The following is a 23,469-nucleotide window of genomic DNA, read 5'->3' on the forward strand; positions in this document are numbered from 1 at the left end:
CAGCCCTGGTGAGGCCACCTCAGGGCCAGAACAAACTGGCACAGGCTTCCTCTCTGCGTCCTGGAAAGGAGAAAATTTTAATTTCTCCATCTCCATCACAACCCTGACCTAAAGGAGACAAAAATGTTTCACATCACGACACACCACAATTCATAAAAAGTATATTCATAGAAAGCAAAACTTGCAAAGTGAAAAAGCTTGCATACGCTCCTAGATCTAAAGTTCCCAGAGCATGAATCAGGGCGATCTGAAACCACAAAGCCGGGAAGTCGGGGGCTGGCGTGAGAGGCCGCTGCCCTGACCCGAATGCCCCCCGGCACGCACGGGGCCAGCAGTGCGTACAGGCCCAATGGCAGAACTGCCAAAAACCTAGCCCGTGTGCAGCTTCTCGGGCCCTAGCAAGTGGAAACACACCAAACAAAGCCCAGGAGATCTGCCATTACACGTGAATTCGGAAATGAGAGTTGACGCGATGAAAGACACAGTGGTGGGTTTGCCGGGAGACCCTCCGCTGGTACCATCTGGATGTCTGGACGTCTGTGCGTCCTGCTGTCCTGGGTCAGGGGTGCCGTGTTGTCAGTGGGGGCTGCTGTTCTACCTGCTGTCTTAGAGGCTGTATTTGTCTTGTCAGCACACATTCGTCACGGGGAAAGTCGTATCTCCTATATTTTCTGTCTCTTGATGCTCTGGCATATGGGAGTCTTCCGGACACAGGGAGAGACCGCCGCCCCCCCCCGACCAGGGCTCAGCCAGGACTGCATCCTTCCTATGCACACGACCCCCTTACGTCCTCCCGTAACTGTCACGTCAAGCCAGGGTTGCCCTTGCCCTAAATCATTCCAGGGCCAGGTACCAAGCAGCTAGACCACGCAGAGCCCAGACCCTACCATAGTTCTTCAAACTGCCGGTCGTAAGCAGTCTCTGTGCCCTGCCCTGCCCTTCCAATGGAAACCCCAAGAAGGCTCTGGACTACCTAGGCCTTCCCCTCGCTCCTTTCTGCCTCCAGACCAAGACCAATGCTCCCCATATGGCCCTGCATGGCACGGCCCCTCCTCCAGGAAAACATGAGTAGTAAAATCTTTCGATGGCACTGGCCTCCCTCTCCATGATGTCATAAACTACCCTCCCATGGGGACAAGCGGGACAGCAGTACCGTTCTCGAGACCAGCATGGTTGGACAATACCAAGTCTGCTTCATTTCCTTCTAATAAAGGGCACGTACAGGCTATAAAACAAAAGGCCAGCTGGCCCCCTGACCACCGCCCTGCGCGGCCTTCTCCCGTATCCGCTCTGCGCGCTCACGACACGCTCGATGAGACGGCAGTCGCCCATAGTCTCCCCCCCGCCCAACACACTCATCACGGTTCCCTCCTCACAGGACACAACCCAGCGCACAGCAGAGCTTCCTGCCGTGACAAGTGCTGTGTTTTCTGCTTTCCTGAAAGTCAGAGAAGCCGAGAATCCACGAGCATGACCAGGCCCACAGTGCCCCAGCCTCGGGGGCCTGCACCGCTGCCCGAGAACGAGTCCCACTGGGACGCTCCCAGAGTCGACGTGAGGTCCTGGCTCCGCGCCTCTCAGTTGTTTCTTCCTTCTTCCTGATTCTTTCTACCTTTAGGATCACTTAAGAAAAGCATAAAAATAGAATCCTGCATTCATGAGAACCAAGAAGTTCACAGCAGAACGGCAGTGATTCAGTGCCCAGACACCGTCTCTGCAATCACTGAACGGACACTTCATAACTTAAAGAGATACTTTGAAGATCTTTTCTGCAACTGTAAAAGTACATCCATTTCTTTTTTTTTTTATTTTAATTTAATTTTTGTTGTGTTCCAAGATTGTGTATGCAGCACACCCAGCGCTCCATGCAATCCTCGCCCTCCTTGATACCCACCACCAGGCTCACCCAGCTCCCCACTCCCCTCCCCTCCAAAACCCTCAGTTAGTCCCTCAGAGTCCACAGTCTGCCGTGGTTCACCTCCCCCTCCGATTTCTCCCAACTCCCTTCTACTCTCCATCTCCCCATGTCCTCCGTGCTATTCCTCACGCCCCACAAGTACATCCATTTCTGACTTCAGCTGCCACATCTTTGCGAGTTAACAGTACTGAATTCTAGGAGAATGTCATAAATAGCCCTACACCATGTAGCATCTGACGTTCCTGGTACCTCATTAATTTTATTTTTGTCCATGTCCTCAGAGTAAAGACTCTGAAATTTAATGTTCCTAGAACATTAATTTATGAAAAAGAACTCTTTAACAACTATTTTTCTCTTATAAGAAAAAAAGGAGTTGATTCCATTAGAATTCTAAAGTCTGTGAAATGAGTCTGTTATTACCACATAGAATCAACACATGGGAAATTGTAGCACTACTTAATATTAAAGTACCTCAGAACGATCTGTTAGCATGAAAACAGCAAATATCCATTCCTTCAACTAACACACTGGCTAAGTGAGGGCCAGGCCTGAGCAGGTGCTGGCGACACACCAGGGAACAAAAGCAGCTTCTGCTCGCAGAGGGAAGAGAGACAGGCGACAAGGGGCCCCACAAGCCATCGACTAGCCTCGTATGTCAGAGGGGGTAGGTGTTACCCTGGAAGGTGACTGGCGCAGGAGGGCAGCGGTCTCTCCCGGTCTTGAGGACAACAGCAGAGAAGCACACATGTGACGGCCCGAGGAACCGGGAGGAGGCACCTGGAAGACGGTGTCGAGGAACACAGGCAAAGGCTCTGTGGCAGCAGCAGGCACAGCCCAGGAACAGCCAGGAGGCCAGGCTGGCAGAGGTGAAAACCAGGAGGTCCAAAGGCCGGCTCCGGGGACTCTGAGCCAGTGCAGGGACCTGGCAGTCCCTCTGCCCAGGAGCTTTGGCCTGGTCCTAGCCTCTGGCCACTGGTGAAGAACAGATGCGGGGCGAGGGCTAACGCAGGGGGTCCTGTCAGGAGACCGGTGCGGACACACCCGATGGCTCAGGGCACATGATGGCAGAGGCAAGAAATAACCAACCCAGACACTTGCTAAGGGATAGCAGACAGGGGTGGCCTAGAAGAGAACAGAAGACACAGGATGGCCAGGGCTTGTGGCCCGAGAGTCTGGAGAGATGGGGAGACTTCGGGTGGGGTGAAGAAGCAGGGGTCCGGTTTGCTGTCTGAAGTCAGAGACAACGCGGATGCCCAGGAGGAGACGGTGGGCAGACCCAGGGTCCGAGGCCAACAGAAGTGCCCACGGCTGACAGGCCAGGTCACGAGTACAGAGCGAGCCCAGGAGAAGCCAGCACTGGGCCACGAAGGCACCACTGCTGGCAGTGACGGGACGGGAAGGATGGGCAGAAGCTTGCAAGGGAGCCGCCACTAAGGCACAGTGTGGAGGACGAGTTTACCAGGAACGGTCACCTCCCAGATACCACACACGGGTCAGCTCACTTACACCTCACAGATGCCAGCCTCTGAACTGCCTGCGCAAGGGGCAGCCTAGAAACGGCCACCATCTGTCTTACAGCCGTCAAGGATGTCACTCAAGTCTTCGAATGGAGCTGTGCAGTGCACAGTCCATACAGCTGTACAGTGTGACCACGATTACAGCCCAGCAGCAACCAGCACAAAGCCCAAAGCAAGTCTGTCTGGTCCAAGGCCCACCCTACCTCCAGCTAGCCAGGGAACTATGGGCAAGTTCTTACCCTCCTGGTTCCTCAGACTCCTCAGTACAACACAGAAGGCAGTGATGGGACCTGCCCCAGGCTCACTGGGGGGTCAAGAGAAGACGGTGCAGGACAGGGTGCCCAGCTGGGCTCTGGCCGCTATCGTTCCATCAGCACTGCCGCTTTATAAACAGGAGCCCTTCGGCCACAGGGCACAGCAGCGCACCCAAGGTCGCACACACCGTGTAAGCAGCAGAACACGGTTCAGAATCCAGGACACTCGGAACCGGGGCCCGAGTTCTTCACTCCAGTGCCGCCCAGTTAAAGCAAGAACATGACTGCTCGATTCCACTTCTTTATAGGTTACGATTCCTCACAACTTTAAGTCAAAATAACACATACATATTTCTTTAAATTAACACATCTTTATTTCCTATATGAAAATGGGTTCAAACAGATGGAGATAAGTATAGTTTACGTCTGCTCACAAAATTCCTCTACTCAATTAAGATCGTAAATTCAATTAAGCTTTTTCCCTTTTCTTTTACAGTAACTCTATCAAGGAATTTTAAATTAAAATCAGAACATACATTTCTCAAATAAGTACAGCAGATGTTGGATTTGGCAGGGGGAAAAAAGGCACTTAAATTGAAGGCCCTAAAATTAGCTCCCGAAGCCTAAAGCAACCTAGAGCTAAGGAAGCAGCCACGGGTGGTGGCCCGTGGGTGGGCCAGGTGGCCCGTGGACGGATGCTGGCGACAGGAACTCCCACCCAGTAGGCCCAGGGCTGCCAGGGAGAGCTCTGAACCCGTGCTACACGCCGTAGAAAACTCAGAAAGAAATGCTATGATTGAGTCTAAACACAGATTTGAGACTAAACTGGCATAGTCCACGGGTAGCCACGGTTCAAACAGGTATTTCTTTAAAGATGAGTTTTTGAAGCAGCCTTTAAAAATAACGCTTATTATTACCGAACATGAAAAAACAAAATAAAACACAAACCTCTTGAAATATAAAGTAGAACTGCTTGGTCCTTCAAAGAAGACAAAGTGACTTTACTCAACCTGGGGTAGAAAACCTCTGGCCGACCTCGTGTCTTTGCGGGTGACGTCGGGCTGCTTCTAACTTGGACACGTGTGGAGAAAGGAAGCAGCACAAACCTCAGGACGAACAAGAAACGTACGACAAGGACAAGTGTTCGGTCTGACTGAAAACTCAAACGAGAGTAAACAGAGAAGAAAACAATAACAAGGGGATCAGAGACACGATGGCCTGGACCCACGGAGCACAGAGCCAAAGCCACTCTGCAGTGCACGTCAGACACACACGTCCACAAACCGTTCTTATCTTACTAAAACTGGCAACCTGTCAGCACAACTAAAAACAAGACAACCGGCCCCAAAATGGACACGATTAGCCTGAGCCCCAGGTCACCAAACTGAGATGTCACCTAATCCTATCTACGGCCTCGCCCAGAAGCGGAAGCCCGGTGTCCGTCAGGAGTCACCGGGCTGGCATGAGCGAGGTCATCTGTCCGGCTGGCCCCGTGGTCCCCTGAAGGGGCGTGGCCTTGCCCAAGCAGCCCGTGCTCTCCTGGGTTGGCGTCCTTGTCCCACTCCTCCTGCCCAGACGGTCTCTCGTCTGTGTGGCTCCCTGGCTCCCGGGGCTCCTTCAGGGGTCACTGGACGAAGCCATCACAGACCTCTGAAACGGACTCTGCTGGGTTTTACCGCCACACATTCAGAGCTTGGTGGTGTAGGCTTTTTTGCATTTTATCTTGCCTATTCTAAAATAGTAGAATCACAACATTATGTTACACGTAAACTGTACAAAGTATGATTTTCTAAATACTGGAACAGATGTATGAAATTGGGTCTTCCAGGCCCCTCCACAGACTCAATTAATTATTGTTAAATTTATAAACTGATAAAATCTAATTTACAAATCCTACCACTCACTGAACCAAATCAGCTACAAATGCTCCACACCCCGACCTCCTGGGCTCTCTAAAACGGTCCTAATAAAGCCATTAAGCAGAATCTTTTTGGAAGGAGCCCAGCATCGGGGTTCACAGAGGAAATGCCTGGAAAACCGGAGATCGGGTGGCGGCTCAGCGGCCCGGCGCGGTCCCACAGCACCGCCTAGTGGTGAGTCATCGGCTCGCAGGGCGGCGACTCCGGGGGTCACAGAAGCCGGCTCTGGGGCCGGGGATGCCCGCTCAGACCAGGCCCCGCTGGGGCCATGAACAACCAAGACTCCCCGGGGGGGGCATGTCTTGGCTGCAGCGGGGTCTGTGCTAACCGCACACATTTGTCAGAACACAGCAAACTGTGCGCTTAAAACAGGTGATTTTTGTCCCATGTAAATCATACCTCAGTTCGTGCAGCTTAAGAACACAGAAAGCCGGTCTCGGTTCGAGGTAAGACCGAAAACCCGCAGATTTCAGGAAGGAGGAAGGAACGTATTCCGGCAAACAGAATGAGCCGGACAGGCTGAGAGTAACGGAGCACACGTTCCTCACCCGACGGGGAAACAACGCGAGCTCCAAGGGCAGCCACGCCCAGACCAGCCCCCGAGTGCCCGTGGCCGCCACGGCACCCCCGCCACCCCCGGCGCACAGACCAGGAGACTGGGCGGGGAGGCCGAGCAGGGGGCCTGGGGACCCAGGGCTGCCACGGGAAGGGCCACGCTCTTGCCCGCTTTGTTCCACCAGCCGCAGCGACGCGAGCTTCAGGAAAAGGAAACGTGCACCGGAAAGGCACAATCGATCCCATTATCAGGTAAGTTCAAGTGTGGCACGACAGTCCAGCATGAGCAGAGCGAGCTAAAAGAGGAGTCACTTTAACATTTTGCTGTGTGCACACGGCAGCGAGGGCACGGGGATGACAGAGAAGGAAGTACGATCACGCACATTTTACTTGACTCTAAAAACATGTATTCCTCGTAATAATATAAACACCACTTACGAATTGGAAACGGACTGACACATGGTGACAGAACAGAAAATAAAGTTTTCTGCTTTGATTACGTCAAAGAAGGAAAGCGAGAGGGACCCAGACCTGCAGAGTGAGGAGGAGGTGACAGGCAGGGCAGGTGTCTGCACGGGCCCGAGGCAGCGGGCCACTGGGAGGCAGTCTGAGCTCCAGGGTTAAGAACTGCTTCCTCGGACAAGCCAGTCTGGGCTGCCTGGCCTCATGTTCCCCACCTTCACCAGGGGTGCTACAAGAGTCAGACACTCATGTTCTCAGGGTCCCTTGGACAACAGCTGGCCACAGGACACAGTGCTAGACAATGAGCTATAAATGAAAGTATGGTGGAGGTTTCTGGAATGCCATGATGAAAAGGACAGACATGGGCCATGCTTACCTGACCATTCCCAGTTATTGCTGCATTGACTACAAATGTGAGGGCTGGAGCTTCAGCAGCTACAGTGCACCGTGAGAGAAGGGTTAGGAGAACCACTGAGATACAGATCCAGACCTTTGACACGGCTGCACTATCAACCAACTCTAGCAAAAACCTGCCTTTGCATTCTTTACTATGAAGTAAAGGAATAAATCCCCACTCTGAAAGATACTGTAGGTCATGCATTCTGGGACTTTCAGCCAAAAGCATTCCCAAATAACACAACAAAGAAGGGCAAAAAAAAAGTGTGACGTGAGCTCAAGCTGCTGGTATCTGAACTGAACATCAACAGATAACGTCTAAAATATATAAATCACAAACCAGCCAAGTTATTATTTAGAAACAAAAGTACGGCAGGGACTGCCATCTTCATCCCAACATCCACTCCCTCCTTCCTCTGAGGCAGAGCACCCACGTGGTGCGTCACTAAGAATGACGCTCCCAGCCCCCTGTGACTGGTCGTGGTCATGGGACTGAAGTCGTGTCTGCTGGGATGAACACAGAAGTGTCACGTGGAGGCTTCTGGGAACCTCCTCGAGACGGCATCCACGCACGCTTTGTCACAGTAGGGGAGCAGCAGGTGAGCTCAGGTGTGACAGGCCACACACACAGCTGAGTCGGGCCTGGACAGCTAGGACCTCATTCCAGCCCGTGTGCCTGAGACTACTGCTGTGCGGGGCAGCCCTCTCTCCTGGGGGGCCCCTTGCACTGTGGCTCTGTCATGGGCAGCAGGTCCTAACACTGACCAACCCCAAAGTATAAATATCTACAACTTTTTAAAAACATCAGAGGAAAGCGAAGGCTATGGATGGCCGATTTTCATCAAAAGCCTGAATTAGGTGACCTGCCTATGAAGGCATCACTTGGATAAAAACTGATACAACACAGACCTGGCGTTGGCCCTGCGGGACAGGCATCCACCCAGGCCCTGCCCTGCCCTTCCACACTCTTACCCTCTCCCTCCGCTCTACTGCCCCCACCACGCCCCCTCCCACAGTCAGAGACGCACTGTGTGTCTGGAGTCCCCCCACCAGCCCCTGCTCAGCAGCACCCCTGCCCGGTGCTCCCGTCCCACAGAAAACAGCACTGTACCATTCCAGTGGGTTCCGCTGCAGCCCAGGAAGCTCCCGCTGCCTGGACAACAAGCCACCTCCCTCTTGCCCCCACTTTTGTCACAGCAGCAGCAGATACCACTGTCCCAATAGGTCCCGACCCCCTCCCAGGCCTCCAAAGCAGCTCTGCAGTGGGCGCGAGACCCCTGCCCCCTCCTCGAGTTGCCCAGAAGGAAAGCCACCCTCGGTCCTCCCATGCTCCGGCCCCCAGACCCCAGAACCCGGAGGGAGGCCGGGGGCGCCGGCTTTCTCCGCGGCAGCTGCAGGGGGGGGGCGGCCGGCACCTGCTGGAACCTGCCCGTGGGCGTGGGTCTGGCAAGGGGCCCGGAGCCCATCCGCTCGCCTGCCCTTCATTCAGGGTGACGGGGCCCACGGGGCGCACCGCCCTGGGAAGAGCCTCCACAGAAAGCACTGGGAAAGCGCGGGGGGTACCAGACCTTCCTGCGCCCACAAGTGCGCGTCCCCCGAGCTTCCACGGTGCGTGCCTGGACGCAAGTCCCCAGCAGCGGCGGCCAGAGCTCCGCAGCAGGAAAACCGCCCCCAGCTCCGCGCTGCTGCCAGGCCGGGGGTGTCGGCCGGCAGGGGGGTGTTGGCCTGCGGCGCCCGGCAGCGCGGGCAAGCAAACTCCCGCTGTCCATGTCCCGCTTCTGCGGTTCGTCCTGTATGTTTCTGTCCATCAGGAAACTTGAGTCCACAGCACAAAAACTGGGAATACCACTGCTTTTTAGTAATTTCTCACACTTGATGCTGTTTGAACCGAGTTTTCCTCAGTTTTCCATTTTCCGGACAGAAAACGATCCCAAACCACCGGGCTGCTCCCGGGCCCCAGCGGGCGGCCACCGCCCCCCCACACCTGCGGCTGCCCAGGGCTCTGCGGCCGGGAGCGCCTGCGGCCTCTGCGCTCAGACACGACCCCCGAGAGGCCGCCAGCCTACCCCGGGCGCCCCTGCCCAGCGCCGTCCGCTCCCATCAGGCGTCCGCGTCCCGGGCCGTGCAACCCGCACCCCCGCCATCCCAAGGGCCGTGGCCCGCAGCCGCCCGCACATGTCCCGGCCCCGCGAACCGCCCCGCACCGCCGCAGCTCTGCCTCCCCGGCGCCCCCAGCCACTGCGGCGGCCTGGCTCCACCCGGCCCCACCCGGCCCTGCGCGGCCGCACCACGGGCAGCGCGGGCTGTCACGCAGGCCGGCCCTCGAGCGCTGCCCCCGCGGTGAGCCGCGCTGCCCGCCCCGCGCCCCGCGGCCGATGCTCCGCTAGGACAGGGCGGGAAGCGGGAGCGGCCGTGGCCTCCACAACACGCCGCGGCCTCGGCGCCCGCGCTCGGCTCCCTCCAAGCTCTGCCCCCAGGGGCTCCCGTCGGCCTCCCCGAGCCCCTGCCCCCTCCGCGTCCCCCGGCGCGGCGCTCGGCTTCCCGCCCGCCCAGGCACCGGGGCTCCCGCCACGTCCCGCTGCGGTCGTCCTGGGGCGCACGAGCGCCGGCGGCGGGCAGCGCGGCCGAGGAAGCCGGGCGGTCCCAGCAGCGGCCCCGGCTCAGGTCCACAGACGGTCGCTGGCGCGTCCCGCCCCTGCCCGCTCGCTTGGTAACCCCGGAGCCACGGGCCCGCCCCCCGCGCAGACCCCTGCCCCGCGTCCCGGCGCACGGCGGACGCCTGTAGGCCCCGGCCGGCCGGTGCGGCCTGATGCTGCCGCGCTCCCCGCCTTCCCAAGCCGCCTCGGGGCTCCGACTCCCGCAGGCCGGCCCTGCTCGCCCCGGGAACGAGCGCGACTTACGTGCTCATCGGCCGCCCGGAGGCCTCTTCGTGGAGACCCGCGAGTGTCCCGCGCCCGACTCCGCCGCGCGGCCCTGCCTCTCTGAGCCGCCGGCCGCTCTGCGTGTCGGACCCTGGAACAGCCGGCCTCGGCCCACTGGGCGACCCATCAGGCACACGCCGCCGGGACACGTGCCCCGGGCAGTACAGGCGCGTCAGGCTCCCGCCCCGTCAGGTGTCCGGTGTCCGTCCTGCCAGGGCGCGACTCCGCCAGGTAGCGTCCCCCCGTCCCCCTCGGGTGCAGCAAAGCAACTTCCCTCCACACTCTGTGGGGCACCGGCGACCCACCCCTCCCCGCCTTTCCTCTCCTCACCCCTCTCCCTCCCCATCTACACCCTGGACAATCCCCTCCCTTTGACGGGGGCGGGGCCCCGGGTGTGACGGCCACACTTCGATATAAAGCAAAGGGGAAGGGGTTTTAGAGACAAAATCACGGTCCCCCTTCAGCTGCCTCTGAGCCCCGGGGGGCGCCCCGAAGGCTGGCGAAGGCAGCTACGGCAGGCAGAGGACACAGCCCCGCCACCTGGATGGGGGGGGGACACGGGGTGGGGGGGCACGGTGGGGGGGCACAGCAGGGCTCCAAGCACCGAGCGGGATCCACCCGCGGCCCCCGAGCTCCGCAAGATGCGGCAGACGTCGGAGACACGGCGGCCCGGGAGCCCCTGCACTGGACGCCGCTGGCCTGTGTCCTGCAAACAACGATCGCGAGGTCCCGGTGCCTCGGGACACGGCAACAGAACGCCCGTCCCCAGACGCCTCGACCGCGGACACCTCAAGGGATGCGCCCGGGGCCACACCCCTGAGCAGAGGCCGAGGCGGCCATGCAGTCCTGCGGGCCGCAAGGCAGGACCAGAGGCCGGTGCGCCCAGGCATCCCTTGTCTACACAGACGAGGGCGCACAACCGGGGGTTGACGGGGTGCGCAGGGGCCTCTCCGTGCCGCCCGCTGCGGACACTCTCGTCCAACCTCCGTCTTCTCGGGGCCCAGGAGCCTCGCGGCGCGCGCATCCGACGGCGCCTCCCGCCGGCCGAAGCAACGTCCCACTGGCTTCACGCGCCCGAGCGGGGCCCGCGGTTGCCCACCAAGCGCCCCGCCTCTCCCGGGACCGCGCCGCACCAGGCGGCCGCGCCAGCCCCCGCCGGGAGCGCCTGCCCCGGGGCGAGGGTTCCCCACGGGCCTTCCCGGAAGCGGGAAGCTCGGCTCCGTCTGCAGACCCAACGCCCCTGGGAAGCGGCTCTGCCTCGCGTCCCATGCCAAGGGCAGGCCATGGCGCCCCGCCCAGGCCATCCAAGACGAGGCCACGACTGGCGATGCAGAACTTCACCCCAGCGGGCTGCGTCCATTCCGGCTCCCCAGTTCCAACGCACAAGAGCCCACAAGCGCCGGTGGCGCGGCTGGAAGAGCATCCCCGAGGCCGGAACTCTGGGCGGGACACGTCTCCCACCGCAGCCGCTGCCCTGGGTCTGAGCTCGCAGTGCCGCAGAGACACCAACACCTTGTCCGGCGAAGGCCCGTGAGCCAGGCTGGACCCACAGAGACACCTTCTCGGGGACAGTGACCAATGCCAGAAAAACAGAGAATCACAGCTCATTCGCAGTCAGACTCTGTCCGGGAAAGTTTAGGAACGCTTCTAAACGGAGGCGTCATCTGTGCCCAGCAGTTCCTCAACTGTGAGACCACTTTAAAGGAAAAAAGGTCGAGCTGTTGCCATGATTCATAAAGATCCAAAGCTCGGGGCGCCTGGGTGGCTCACTGGGTTGGGCCACTGCCTTCAGCTGGGGTCATGGTCCCGGGGTCCTGGGATCGAGTCCCAGGTTGGGCTCTCTGCTCAGCGGGGAGCCGGCCTCTCCCCCCCCCCACCCTGCCTCTCTGCCCACTTGTGATCTTTGTCTGTCAAATAAATGTACAAAATCTTAAAGAAAAAAATCCAAAGCTTGGTGCCACTGCAGCGTTAACCTTCACCACAACAGCCCTCGTTGGTGGGACAGGCCACCTGGATAACTTGTCACATGGACACCCGTGTCACTCGCTCCCCGGGATCCCACTGCTGCCTCCACCGTGATCTGGAGACACAGCGCAGTAGGCCCCGTGGGACAGCCGTCCAGGACACCACCTGGTACTGCTGCTGACTCTGGGCCCAAGGCTCCTAGGGAACACCCTCCCTGCTGGCCGCTCACCACCGTGCTGGGTGCTTCTGGCGCTGGGCAGGCGAAGGCACCACGGGGACACACAGGGCAGTCCCAGAAACAGAGAAGCCTCCTGCAAGGAAGGACTGACACGGTGGGGAAGGCAGCCCCCCAGCACCCAGCCCGCAGCCCAGACCCCCACTGGGTCTTTCATGGAAGCACAAGGCATTTCTCTGGTCTTTGCACACCTGAGCGTGCAAACACGGAACTGCCACATGGGGACAGGGAAGAGAGGGCCCAGCGTCCTTTGGAACTGCCCCAGGCTGCAGGCGTAGCCGGAGGTGAGCCACTAGCCGCGGGTGCCGGCACCACAGGGCACACCTCGGTGTCCCCGGCCAGCGGCCGCACCTGAGTACCGGGTGCCGCGCACTGGATGACTCAAGGGGCCTGTATTATGCGCTCGTAATTTCTCTTTTACTCGGCATGGGCACTACATGCCTCTTTAAAATTGTATGGTGAGAGTGATACAAAGTAGCGCCTTCTGTCACCCTCACTCAGAGTACCACGGGGGAGTTCATAAATATTTGTTCCAGAAAAGTGTCCGGGTGTGGTGGTGATGAGAAGCACAAGCGTCGTGGCTCCCCGGCCCCTCTCGTGGGGGAGCCCCCGGGGAGACACGGTAGGGGTCCTCAGGCGCAACCCCAGCTGCCCCAACCGCAGCAGACACTCACGTGTAAGACACAAGAAACAGGGCGCCTGGGGGGCTCCGTCAGTGGAGCGTCGGCCTGCAGCTCAGGTCATGATCCCGGGGTCCTGGGGTCGAGCCCCCATCGTCGTGGTCGGGCTCCCTGCTCAGCGGGAAGCCTGCTTCTCCCTCTCCCTCTGCACCCCCACCTGCCTGCTTTTGCGATCTCTCTCTGCCAAATAAATAAATAAAATCTTTTAAAATTTTTAGAAAAGAAGACACAAGAAACAACGCCATCTCTTCGAGGAAGGCAAAAGCAGCGAGCACACGTGAAACTAAATGAAGCCGCGCGCTGCAGGGCCGCCGTCCCCCGGGCTTCTGGGGAAGCCACAGGGCCTGGTGGGCTCTTGGGCAGCGGCACACCCAGGCAAAGGCTCCGGCCGGCCAGAAGCTTTCAGGCTTACTTTTCGTCCCAAACCACCCTGGAAAAAGGAAAGGTGTCATACATCAGACTACGTGTTGCCAAAATTAGCTTTCATTTTCTGGGAGAAATACGACGTCTCTGCTCTGCAGCTGGGACAGCCACGGAGGAGCGCCCATGGAAGGAGGCTCCCAGTCGCTGTGCTGGCCACTGCTCGGCCCTCGCTCTGCAGCTCGTGCTCCGCAGCCCTGCTTCGGGCCTCGGTATTGCTCCTATGCCTTTAAGGACAATTTATTTCTACGGGGGATCACGAATAATTCACTTCCCCAGTGCACACTTCATGGGACAGAGATACTTGCCATTTGGCATACGGGACACAGAGACTGCGGCGCTCGCTGCCTCGGCACGACATGCAGGTTGTCCCCGACTGCACGGCCCCCAGCGACACGGACGGACGGTGTTTCCTGCAGACTCAGCCGCTCGGCGCCACTCACCACCTGTCCACACCCTCTAGCTACAGGGACGCTGATTTCATGCCACTAATCCGGCTAACAGAAGAGCTGGGGCGGAAGGCGCCCCCCACCGGCACGGCAGAAGGAAATAACCAGAACTACACCCCCTCCACGCTCTCAGGGCTCTTGGGCCAGAAGGGGCGGGGGTGGGGCCTGCGGTTAGAGAGCAAACCTTCCCTTCCAGGTCTCCCTGGGAGCTCGTCGCCTCACGCTCCAGACACATCCAGACTCTGAAACGACCAGCAGATGTGGTGCACCTGCCCTGCCCCGAGACAGCGAGCACCCCCTGCCCACCGTGAGCTCAGCGCCCGCCCCTGTGGCAGTCGCCCGAGTCCCCGGCCGCCTGTCAGCCTCTGCGGAATGGGGGAGCCAGCACGGGCGTCCAGCAGCCCTCCACGGACGACTTCCTCGTGCTTCGTCCCCACGGCAAGTCCTCTTGGATGCTGAAACCCCAACTTCCTCGAATTAGTCACTCTACAGCGGCAAATTAATCTTAGGATTAACTTCATCGGGACTTTAAATTTGCCTCAATTTCTCTCAAAAGCAGATGCTGAATCACATAATAGTTACCAAACAAGTAAGTACTAAATAAATTTTCCTTTAATCACCTCAAAGGAACTAACATACAGTGAAAAGCTTCCAGCAAGTGTAACTCCGTGCCGGGCAGGAGGCACGGCGGCACCCGGTGGAACCAGAAGCCAGGGCCGCTCTTGGCCACACGGCCACGGGGGGGCAGCAGCGCACCCACCCCGAGCCGCGCGGGGACCTGCAAGGAGTCTGGACCCCGGATGATGAGACCAGCCCAGCAATCTGGGCTGGAAGTTACTAAGAAAACACACTTGAAGAGGCAAACAGCCTTAATTCATCAGTTCACGTCAAGCAAAAGGTGTGTTTTAGTCCATCAGACGTTAGCAGGATTTTGCAACTTTGTACCTTACCTTTAGATTTGTGTAGCGTCTGTGTTTGCTCGGACCCTGGGCAGAGCGGCCCGGGTGCAGGCGGGGCCAAGGGACCCGTCTCCTTCAGTCACTCCCGGAGCTCGCCACGCCCGGCTGGAGACTTCACTCTGTGCAAGAGAAAGACCCAATCACTTCACCTGCTCCACACTTCAGACGAGAATTCTAATAATAAACACTGTTAATTAAAAGTCCTCATTCTAAATAGAAGCTTGAGTCATTTTTGGTGTCCTCCGCGCGTTCCCACAGCAGGTGCACAGTCATGAGCCTCACCCTGACACTCGCGAGAGGCAGGTGCGCACGCCCGCACCGGCCGCGTCCGGATGCAAGCGTGCGACAACCCACAAGCTGCGGAGGGAGGCCTCCGGGGAAACCCCCTGGGCACCTGTCATCTTCGGGAAGATAAAAGGCCACATGCACACACGTGGCACGCACCCAAGCATGCGTACAGACATCAGAAACGCACGGACGCAGGGCTCCCCTGCCCTTGCCGCCCGGGCTTGGAAGACACAGGCCACGCGTGCGTCTGCAGGCAGAGCGTGTGAAACGTCGCCACGCCACTTCCTCTCGGCACAGATGTGTTTTCAACTCACAGCTCATTAAAGGGAGCATGTCAACATGCTTATATACTGACAAAGCCTAAACACGCAATGTCGACATTTTCTTTTGGAGAAACGAACTGATATCCACATGAGGGGGAAGTCCAGAGTGCGGCCTCCCTGGCGCAGAGCTGCATCCACAGGAAGAGTGAGTAAGTCCCCGAGTGGGCGCCCAGAAGACCAGCAGCGAGTGTAGACAACTGCATCTCCAAACGCAGAGGGGCCCCTACCTGCAGACTTAGTCCAGTCACCACGAACCTCCTGGGGCCACGTGCCCTGGCTGTGGGGCCTCCAGGGTCAGAAGTGACCAGCCTCTAAGCCCCACATCTCTTAGCTGTGACTCAGTTCATCGGTAACACATGTCGGCAGGTCTGCGAGGACAGGTCTCAGACACGGTCCCCACGTCCCGTGCTGCTGTCGCCCGCGCTAACAGTGACTGACGACAATGGCCTCTCCGCCTGGGCTCGCCCCGTCCAGCACAGAGGCGTCGGGGCCGAGCACAGAGGTCTGCGCACACTGTCACTGAGCCGTTAGCACCCCGCCGGTCCTGTCTCCACACCCGGCTGAGGAGAATAAAGGAAGTGGCCGTGCCATGCCTCCGCCCTGTCCTCCACGCCACCCCCATCTGCTCAGTAATCTGGCCGGCAGCTCCTGCCCTGGCTGGAGGGTGTGCAGGAGACACAGGGAGCCCCTGCAACAAGGAACAAAGAGCAGGACCCAGAGCCTCCACAGTCCAAGGAAGGACGATGTGTGGCAGAATTCAGATGTCACCGCACCCACCAAGGTCCACCGACGGCACAGAGAAGGGAACCAGCAGGAAGTACACGGCTGCGGCTCACAGAAGCCGGTTCCAGTGCCCACGCTGTGACCCGCTGGCCCAGAAACTCAGAGCCCTGATGTCAGCCGGAAGGACCAGGCCCAGGACAGCCCAGCACAGCTGCCCCGGGAGAGCCGGACTCACGTGGGGATGGCTTCTGCCAACTGCAAAGCGTCAGCAGGACGAACAGGAATGGGGTGGCGGAAGCTGCCACACACCCTGGGGACTGTAGAGCTGTGGGTTCAGTCGGCAAGAGGTTGGCCTTGGGATGTCACCTGGCTCCACAGCTGCGGGAACGGGGCGGCCTCCAGGTCCTGGCAGCTATGCGGAGGACGGCGCCACATATGGCCCCGCGAGGACTGAATGGAGTCACAGATGTGGAGGGCTGGGCCCAGGGACAGTGACAGTCACAGGGGAGCGTGACGGAAGGCAGGCAAAGACAGGGAAGGCTGTGGTCATGGGGGCCGTAGAGGACGGCAGCTGACAGAGAGCAGGGAGCAGCGCCAGGAAGACACTGCAGAGCAGGCACACGGAGGCCTGCGTCCCGAACGGACGTGCGGGGACGCTCCTAGCGAACAGCGGGGCTCCAGGGGCGGGGGTCAGCTCACGGCCCCCCACCGCGCCACGCACAGCGTCCCGTGCAAAGATAACTAGAGAGGCCTCCGTGCGTTTGTGAGTTAGGCAGTGTTCTTCTAAGGCACGCACAATTGAAATAATCACAGCAGAAACCAGAAAGTATTTAAAACTAAAAACCAAAGAGATTCCATGTGGAAACGTGTGGCACGCAGATAAGGCAGCACGCCAGAGGGAAATGCGTAGCCTAACGCTCACACTTTTAGAAAACGGGGGAAAATCATGAATCCCCACCTCAGAACAAAAATAAACCCAGAAGAACAAAGTAAGTGCAAAATAAGCCCAAAGAAAATGGGAGGGGGAAAAGGAAGAAATTAAACCTGCATTAATCACACAGACTAGCACCCACACAGGGACGGACGCTGGCCGGGTAATCCCACACAGAGAAGAGAGAGGAGGCCCTGGAAATGGGGTAGTGGAGAGCCGGGTGCCCACCCTGATGGGACACCCCTGCCGCGGAGCAGAGTGGTCCTTTCAAGGCGTCCCTGAGAGGCTCAGCAGGCTCTGGGCCCACCACGGTGGGTCGGGCGGACGTGGAGGGGTCACTGCGTGCTGGGCCCGTGAATTCTGGGGCTGCAGGCTCTGAGAACTCTCCGTGCAGGAAGCCGGTTCTGCGGCTGAGCCCACCCAGCTGTGCGTCTACACTGAGGACGGGCCGCGTCCGCCCCAGGCAGGTGCCCGCCACGTCACTCAGGAAGCCTCTTCAGACAGGACGGACAAGATGCTGACTGCAGGGACGGGCGACGCAGACACACGGCCACTGCCAGTCACCCGAGGGGCCCCCGCGGAGGTCCCAGTCCCATGGAGCACAGACAAACCGTCCCTGCTGCACCCTGCCCCCACCCGCCCCACAATGTCAGCCCCGAAACCGGATGATGGTTGTTCCAGCCACGAGCTGAGCTTTATTTGGGGGCGGGGGGCGCGTATGTTAGGCAACAAGAGACACCGGGACAGAATTATCGTGCCAAATTCTCACATTAAAAATATAGTAAGAGGGTATTAGGAGCTTTATTTCAAAAATTTTGTAAACTTAGGTATAATGAGCAAGTTCTAAGAAAAATACGATTTATCAAAACAGACTGAGGAAGAAATAGAAAATCTGACTCAACTACAAAGAACAAGAATTGACACAAAAATCACGCCCAGAGTATCAGCCAAACTGACCCATGAAGGCAAACGTAAAAACCCTAAGGAAAAGATCCGTAAACTCAGCCCAACAATCTTTGGAAAAGCTGATATATGGTCCGGACGGATTCACTCCGGGAATGCAGAATCGAGTCAGTGGACGAAAATCAACGAATGTAACCTGCCCCACTAATGAACCGAGAGAGGCACGGAGGGCACCCGTGACGGCACTGGCAGGTGACACTGAGGCTGACCGCGTAGGGACACACGCCCCCGCGGCCAGCCGGGGAGCAGGGCCATGCGCTGGAGTGCAGGCAGCGGGGGGCCACGGCCGAGCAGCACTCGGGCCTACAGCGTCTGCTACGTCTCCGCTCCCGGGGGCCGGGGACAGGAACACGTAAGGAAAACCATCCTTCACACACGCACTCTTCTGCAGGAACGACGGAGCTCGCAACAAACATGCCCTAGGAAACCCCCAGGCAACGGGACCCAGAAATGGCCAACAGTGACCACCGTTCTCACCGAGAACGGTCTACCACGATGGAACCACACGGTGGCCGTGCCGTTACTGACGTGCAGCAAGTGACTGACCGAGACCACCAGCAGCCGGCTGACAGCAGCTGGGAAGGTAGGAGCTGGGTCCAGCCTGGGGAGGAAGCTGGTGAGGCAGGGAGAGGTCTCAAGGGAGAAACCCAGGAGGAAGAAGCACAGGGAGACGTGCCCTCCAGGCAAGGAATGAGTTACCAAAACCTCAATCTGCTCGGAGCCACCCCAAGAAACAGTGGGCCCTGGGCTGGCCCGAGGACCTGGACAGGGCACGGAGGTCGTGTGGGACCACCACTGTGGCCGCTCTGGAGCCTCCAGCTCCTGCCACGCTCGAGGGCAACAGCCCAGTTCAGCCCACACCACCGCCTGTCTGGAGCCTTCTCCCAGTGCCCGCTCCCGGGCTCCCTGAACGCAGGGCCAAGCTGCAGGGGTCTCCACGCCAGCTGCGTGCCCAACTCCCTGCTACCACGAGGAGACTCGGGGCCACGGCGCTGCCCACGACACAGGGCTCACATGGGGCTTCGCAGCCCAGCGCCGACAGCAGGACAGGACTAGTCCCGCTCAAAGACATGTAACACCCAGCACTCGATGGACTTGCTGTGCCGGTAGTAACTGCACTAAGTAAAACCACTACATTTCCTTTAAAGTGAAAGTTATCGTCATAATTTAATTAGACCATGGAAATTAGGGCTTTCCTCTGCCAAAAAGTAAGTACTCTCACTGTCCATCTTGTAGACACGTCACTGACCACACAGCTGAACAGAGATGTTCGGTGGCTACTCGGTCTCTCGTGTCTAGAGACAACAATTATTTCAAGATAGAAAGGCCTGATATGCTCAAGTGAAGGAAATAAGCACCAGTGGAAGATGCTAAGAGACAGAAGGCTTCTTCCTAATTTTCAACAGCGTCTTCCATTTTAAGTGCTTTGTCAGTCCTAAGAATCGGTACCCCAAGAGAAGGACCGGAAGCCGGTGGGAACGGAGAGCAGGGCCACGGTGGGGCCGGAGTCATGAGCCCAGAGGCTCCAGAAGGACACAGTTCCTCAGCTGAGACGAGCAGAGAGGGCCTGTCAAGATGCTTCTGGGGAGGAGGGGGCGGCCCCTCGGCAGAGGCACTGCACACGCACTTTGGTAAGAAAGCGATCTGGCCTGTCTGCAGAAGGATGGCTCTCCTGGCTCCGGGGGCCACGGCTGGAGGCTGGGAGGACAGCCAGGGACAGAGGGACGGTGGCGGGGCGAGTGCCCCCAGTGGGCGGCTCCAAGGATCCTGATGCTGTCAAAGGGGTGATGGAATTTCCAATAAGCAACATGAGAAAATCGAAAGAAAAGAGGAAACTTGAGAAGAGAGGCATTTTTCAGTTGTCTTCAACTATAAAAACCTTCAAAGTACATGAACTAGTCACGGACACTTGGACGTCAACAATGCCAGCCGGCGCCAGCTACCTGACATTTCCGGAGGAACAAGTCCGTTCTGCGTTAGGGACCACGGGCAGAGGTAAGGCCTTCACGTGGCAAGGACTTGGTGAGCACTTACGAGGCGAGAGCACCGCCACAGGCGACCAAACCCACTGGGCAGCGCAGGCCGCGGGCACACCGTCAGGCACCCAGTGTTAATCAGGAGGCCGGGAGGAGGGTGCAGGCCCCCCTTTCCTTGGTGCTTCTAGGGAGGAGGGGAAATGCAAGAGGAAATAGTGCTCTAGTCCAAAGGTCCTGGTTTAATCTAGATTTTTTGACATTATTTAAATTCCACTTAGGAAGCGGTTTCCAGAGCATATTCTGTTCTGTGCTCTGGGCCGGAGCGGGGACCAGCTCAGGCAGGGGACACACGCCCTCTCCCTGGTGTGGAGCGCGGGTTCCGCTCGGTCCGGAGGCCTTGACTCAACACTGTGACCACCACGTAGACCACGAAGCCCGTGTGTTCTTCCCTCCACTTCCCCGGCGTTCTGGTCCTAACAGAACCACCAAGATGGACTTCGTCATCCCTTCTACTTACTGAATTCAGCATATTGCGTTTTCTTAGCAAGTAAGAACGTATCTCGCCTCGTTAGAAGGACTGATTGAGAATGAACCAGGACATACGGCACAGAGGAATCTCGAAAGAGTAACGGGGAGTGAACGAAGCCAGACAAGAGTACGCACTGTCTGACCCTATTCACATAGAAGACGCAAAGGGATCTATCGTGACAACAAGGAGGGGGCGGTGGCTGGGGCGGGGAGAGGATGGGGGCAGGGGACCTTCAGTGGCACCGGCACGTTCACCACCGTCACTGTGCCAACCACCTCACGGGCGTCGCAAAACTGACCAAGCTGCGCAAGTTAAAATATGTGCCGTTTTGGCATGTCAAGTACTCCTCCAAAAAAATGACTACTTCGCTTTATATTTCAAAACCCCTCCTCTTATTTTCTGAAATGAATTAGCAAACATTACTGAAAATATTTGTGTGACCTGAGGGAAAACATGATTTTTTTAAACTCTGAATAATCTAATGTTCTATGGGACATTAAAGCTTGCTGCCAACATTAAAACAACTCATTAAACAGGCCAGGGAGTTCTCCCCTCCAGCCACACTCTGCTGTTGTGTGATCCTTCCCAGAGGGACCCGTGCTCCCAGCACTAGGCGTGAGCTCTGCTCTCCACAGACACAAGGCACATGCGGGTGGGGACAGAGGGACAGACGAAGGAGGGAGGGAGCACTGAGGTCAAGCAGGCGAGTGACCCTGGGCGTAGCGGGTGGCACCCGCATCATTCCAGCCCGGAAGACCAGCGTCTCAGGTCACGGCACGGAGGGGACGGCCTCAGCCACCGGATGTCAGGTAGGGAAGGGCAGTAGGAAGGACGTGGGAGGGGCTCTGAGCCCTCCCTGCCCTCGGCGCCTGCTCCCTTCAGGACAACTGTCCACCCTTTGGCCACATACGTCAAAACAACCCAGAAAGGCCGACAGGCCGGGAGAGGGGGCTGTGCTACGGGGGGCACGCTGGCGTGGCAGCAGTGCTGCACACAGGGACCTCCTGTCCTGGTCCACGCCACCCGCTGCAGGCTGGCCTGTGTACTCGGGCAGTGGGAAGCGGAGGGCTGCCTCCCGGAGTCCACACCTCTTTGTTTTTGTTTTTGTTTTTTTAATTCTATTTAGTTACATATGGTATATTATTAGGAGTCAACACCTCTTACGGGCGGGACTTGAGGCCTTGGTCTCCCACGATTAACAGGGTCTTGGCAGAGACCCCTACACTAACAGAGATGATCAACCACATTGCTTTTATTATGACTTTCCCCCTTGTTTTAGGGAGTGACTTTTCATGAAAATGAGGACTGATTTTGCCCAATCACTGCGAGCAAACAAACACGACCCACAGGAAAGCACTTCAGGCCCCAGCCCCCCGTGGAGCATGAGAGCCACAGGCCCGAGGCCCGCCCCCGTGTCTGCAGTGCACACACACACGCGGGGGACACAAGGCGCTGGTCGACCACCTTCTCCCATAAGAAACTTGCTGGATTACACCAAGAACAAAGCAAGACAGGCGGCAACCTCTCCACAAAGGCAAAGCCAAGTAAGAAAAAGAGAGTGGACGGAAAGATGATTCTGAGAGCCCTTCTATGACGGGGACGTAGACCTGTCCGGCCGAGCACGGGGGGGCACCGCAGCCCCGGGCGGCTGGCAGCTCCAAGACCCCCAACAGACTTCAAGGTCTAGAACAGTCCACAAACCCTAAGCTTCCTGAGGGACCTGTGGCCACGGGCCTCCTCGGCCATCACGCGCCTGCGGCTTCCACAGACTGCAGCATTCCCAACTGCTCTCATCACACTCGTGTCCAACGAACAGTGTCACGAGTTCTTAATTCAAAGCCAAACAAATATGACGTCCGTATTTCAGTGACATTATAATTTTAAGATGATTCAGGTTATTTATCAAACACTAAAATTTCGTGTAACATTATCCACTGCAAGGAGATGAACTGTCTAAAAACCACCTTTTAATATTTTACAGAAATCTCTCCAATAGGTCTCACCCCCTTACGTAATACTAAATGTAAGTTTTTAACCAGAGGATGCCAACTGCTCCTCTCTTTGGTGAACAAAAGCAAGGAACAGAAGGTCCCTGGCAAGGTGTGTCATAATCTCCCAAGCCCCAAATCACACCACCCAGATGCCCCAAGACGTATCCAAAGGGCCCCGAGGAAAAGCTTTCCCTGAACTAGCGGCACACAGACACGGGCAGAAACAAAGGAAAACCGTCTCTGGAAAAATGCACCCTCATCGGAGGCCTCAAAGAATCATACAACTTGTCTCCCGAGGAAAACGAGCCGCTGAGAGTAAACGTGAGAATCCCACAAGGAAGCGAGGCCTGAAGGACAAACAGCATCACCAAGAGACAAAAGAAACAGACCTGCGGACGCGCCGGAGCCGCCAAGCACCCCACGCGCTCGATAACCGGTGAGTAACGAACAGAGAACCGGGGCTGGTGCCCGGGTGGCTCCGTCGGTTTGGCATCCGACTCCCGATTTCCGCTCAGGTCGTGACCTCAGGGTCAGGGATCGAGCCCGTGTCCCCGGGCTCCGTGCTCTGCGGGGAGCCTGCCTGAGGTTCTCTCTCCCTCCCTCTCGGCCCCTCCCACTCCCATGCGCTCTCTCTAAACACAAAAACAGACGGGAACCGGGAAAATGAAGAAGAACCAGTCAGACTCAGGAAAGAAAAAACTTCCTATCAGTAAGAAACATTAAAGACTAAAATTACTAAAATTAAAGGCTCGATGGTGGGTTTTAACATCCGACGCAAGGAGAAGGTGAGTGAGCCGGGACAGAAAGCTGAGGAGGTGACCAGATTGCAGCCGCGGAGAAGAGGGACAGAGAGCGGGGCACAGCCAAAACGCCCAGCCAACCCCACGTACAGGAAACCAGGCAACTCGCAGCCCAGAAACGTCAGGGGTGGCAGGCGGGGCCGTGCCCCAGACAGCCGGGGAGGGGGCAGCTCTCGGCTGGACAGAGAGAAAAGCCGAGCCAGGAGCCACAGACCCACGCAACATCCTCTCACAGCGAGACACATGAAGACGTCTCCCCGGCAAATCACAGCCGGGAAGTCGGCCGCCAGCTGAC

General features: G+C 57.9%; 2 protein-coding genes across 2 annotated transcripts in view; one reads left to right on the top strand and one right to left on the bottom strand.

The window, feature by feature from the left end:
• The window catches only part of ADARB1 (adenosine deaminase RNA specific B1), a 127,964-nt gene that overhangs the window by 61,803 nt on the left and 42,692 nt on the right, over positions 1 to 23,469 (bottom strand). Inside the window, exon 2 of the mRNA XM_032865217.1 lies at positions 14,642 to 14,769. The gene's annotated coding sequence lies outside the window, so the exon portion shown is untranslated. The remainder of the gene's footprint in view (positions 1 to 14,641; positions 14,770 to 23,469) is intronic.
• On the top strand, positions 473 to 11,476 carry LOC116872327 (nascent polypeptide-associated complex subunit alpha, muscle-specific form-like). The gene is made up of 8 exons (XM_032865508.1): positions 473 to 514; positions 1,446 to 1,554; positions 6,075 to 6,415; positions 8,264 to 8,462; positions 8,607 to 8,804; positions 8,943 to 9,731; positions 9,859 to 10,173; positions 10,767 to 11,476. The coding sequence occupies exons 1-8, from the start codon at positions 473 to 475 to the stop codon at positions 11,474 to 11,476; spliced, it is 2,703 nt and encodes a 900-aa protein (XP_032721399.1).

Source organism: Lontra canadensis, unplaced genomic scaffold (genome assembly GCF_010015895.1).
Source record: "Lontra canadensis isolate GAN:19392208 unplaced genomic scaffold, GSC_riverotter_1.0 scaffold29, whole genome shotgun sequence".
NCBI lineage: Eukaryota > Metazoa > Chordata > Mammalia > Carnivora > Mustelidae > Lontra > Lontra canadensis.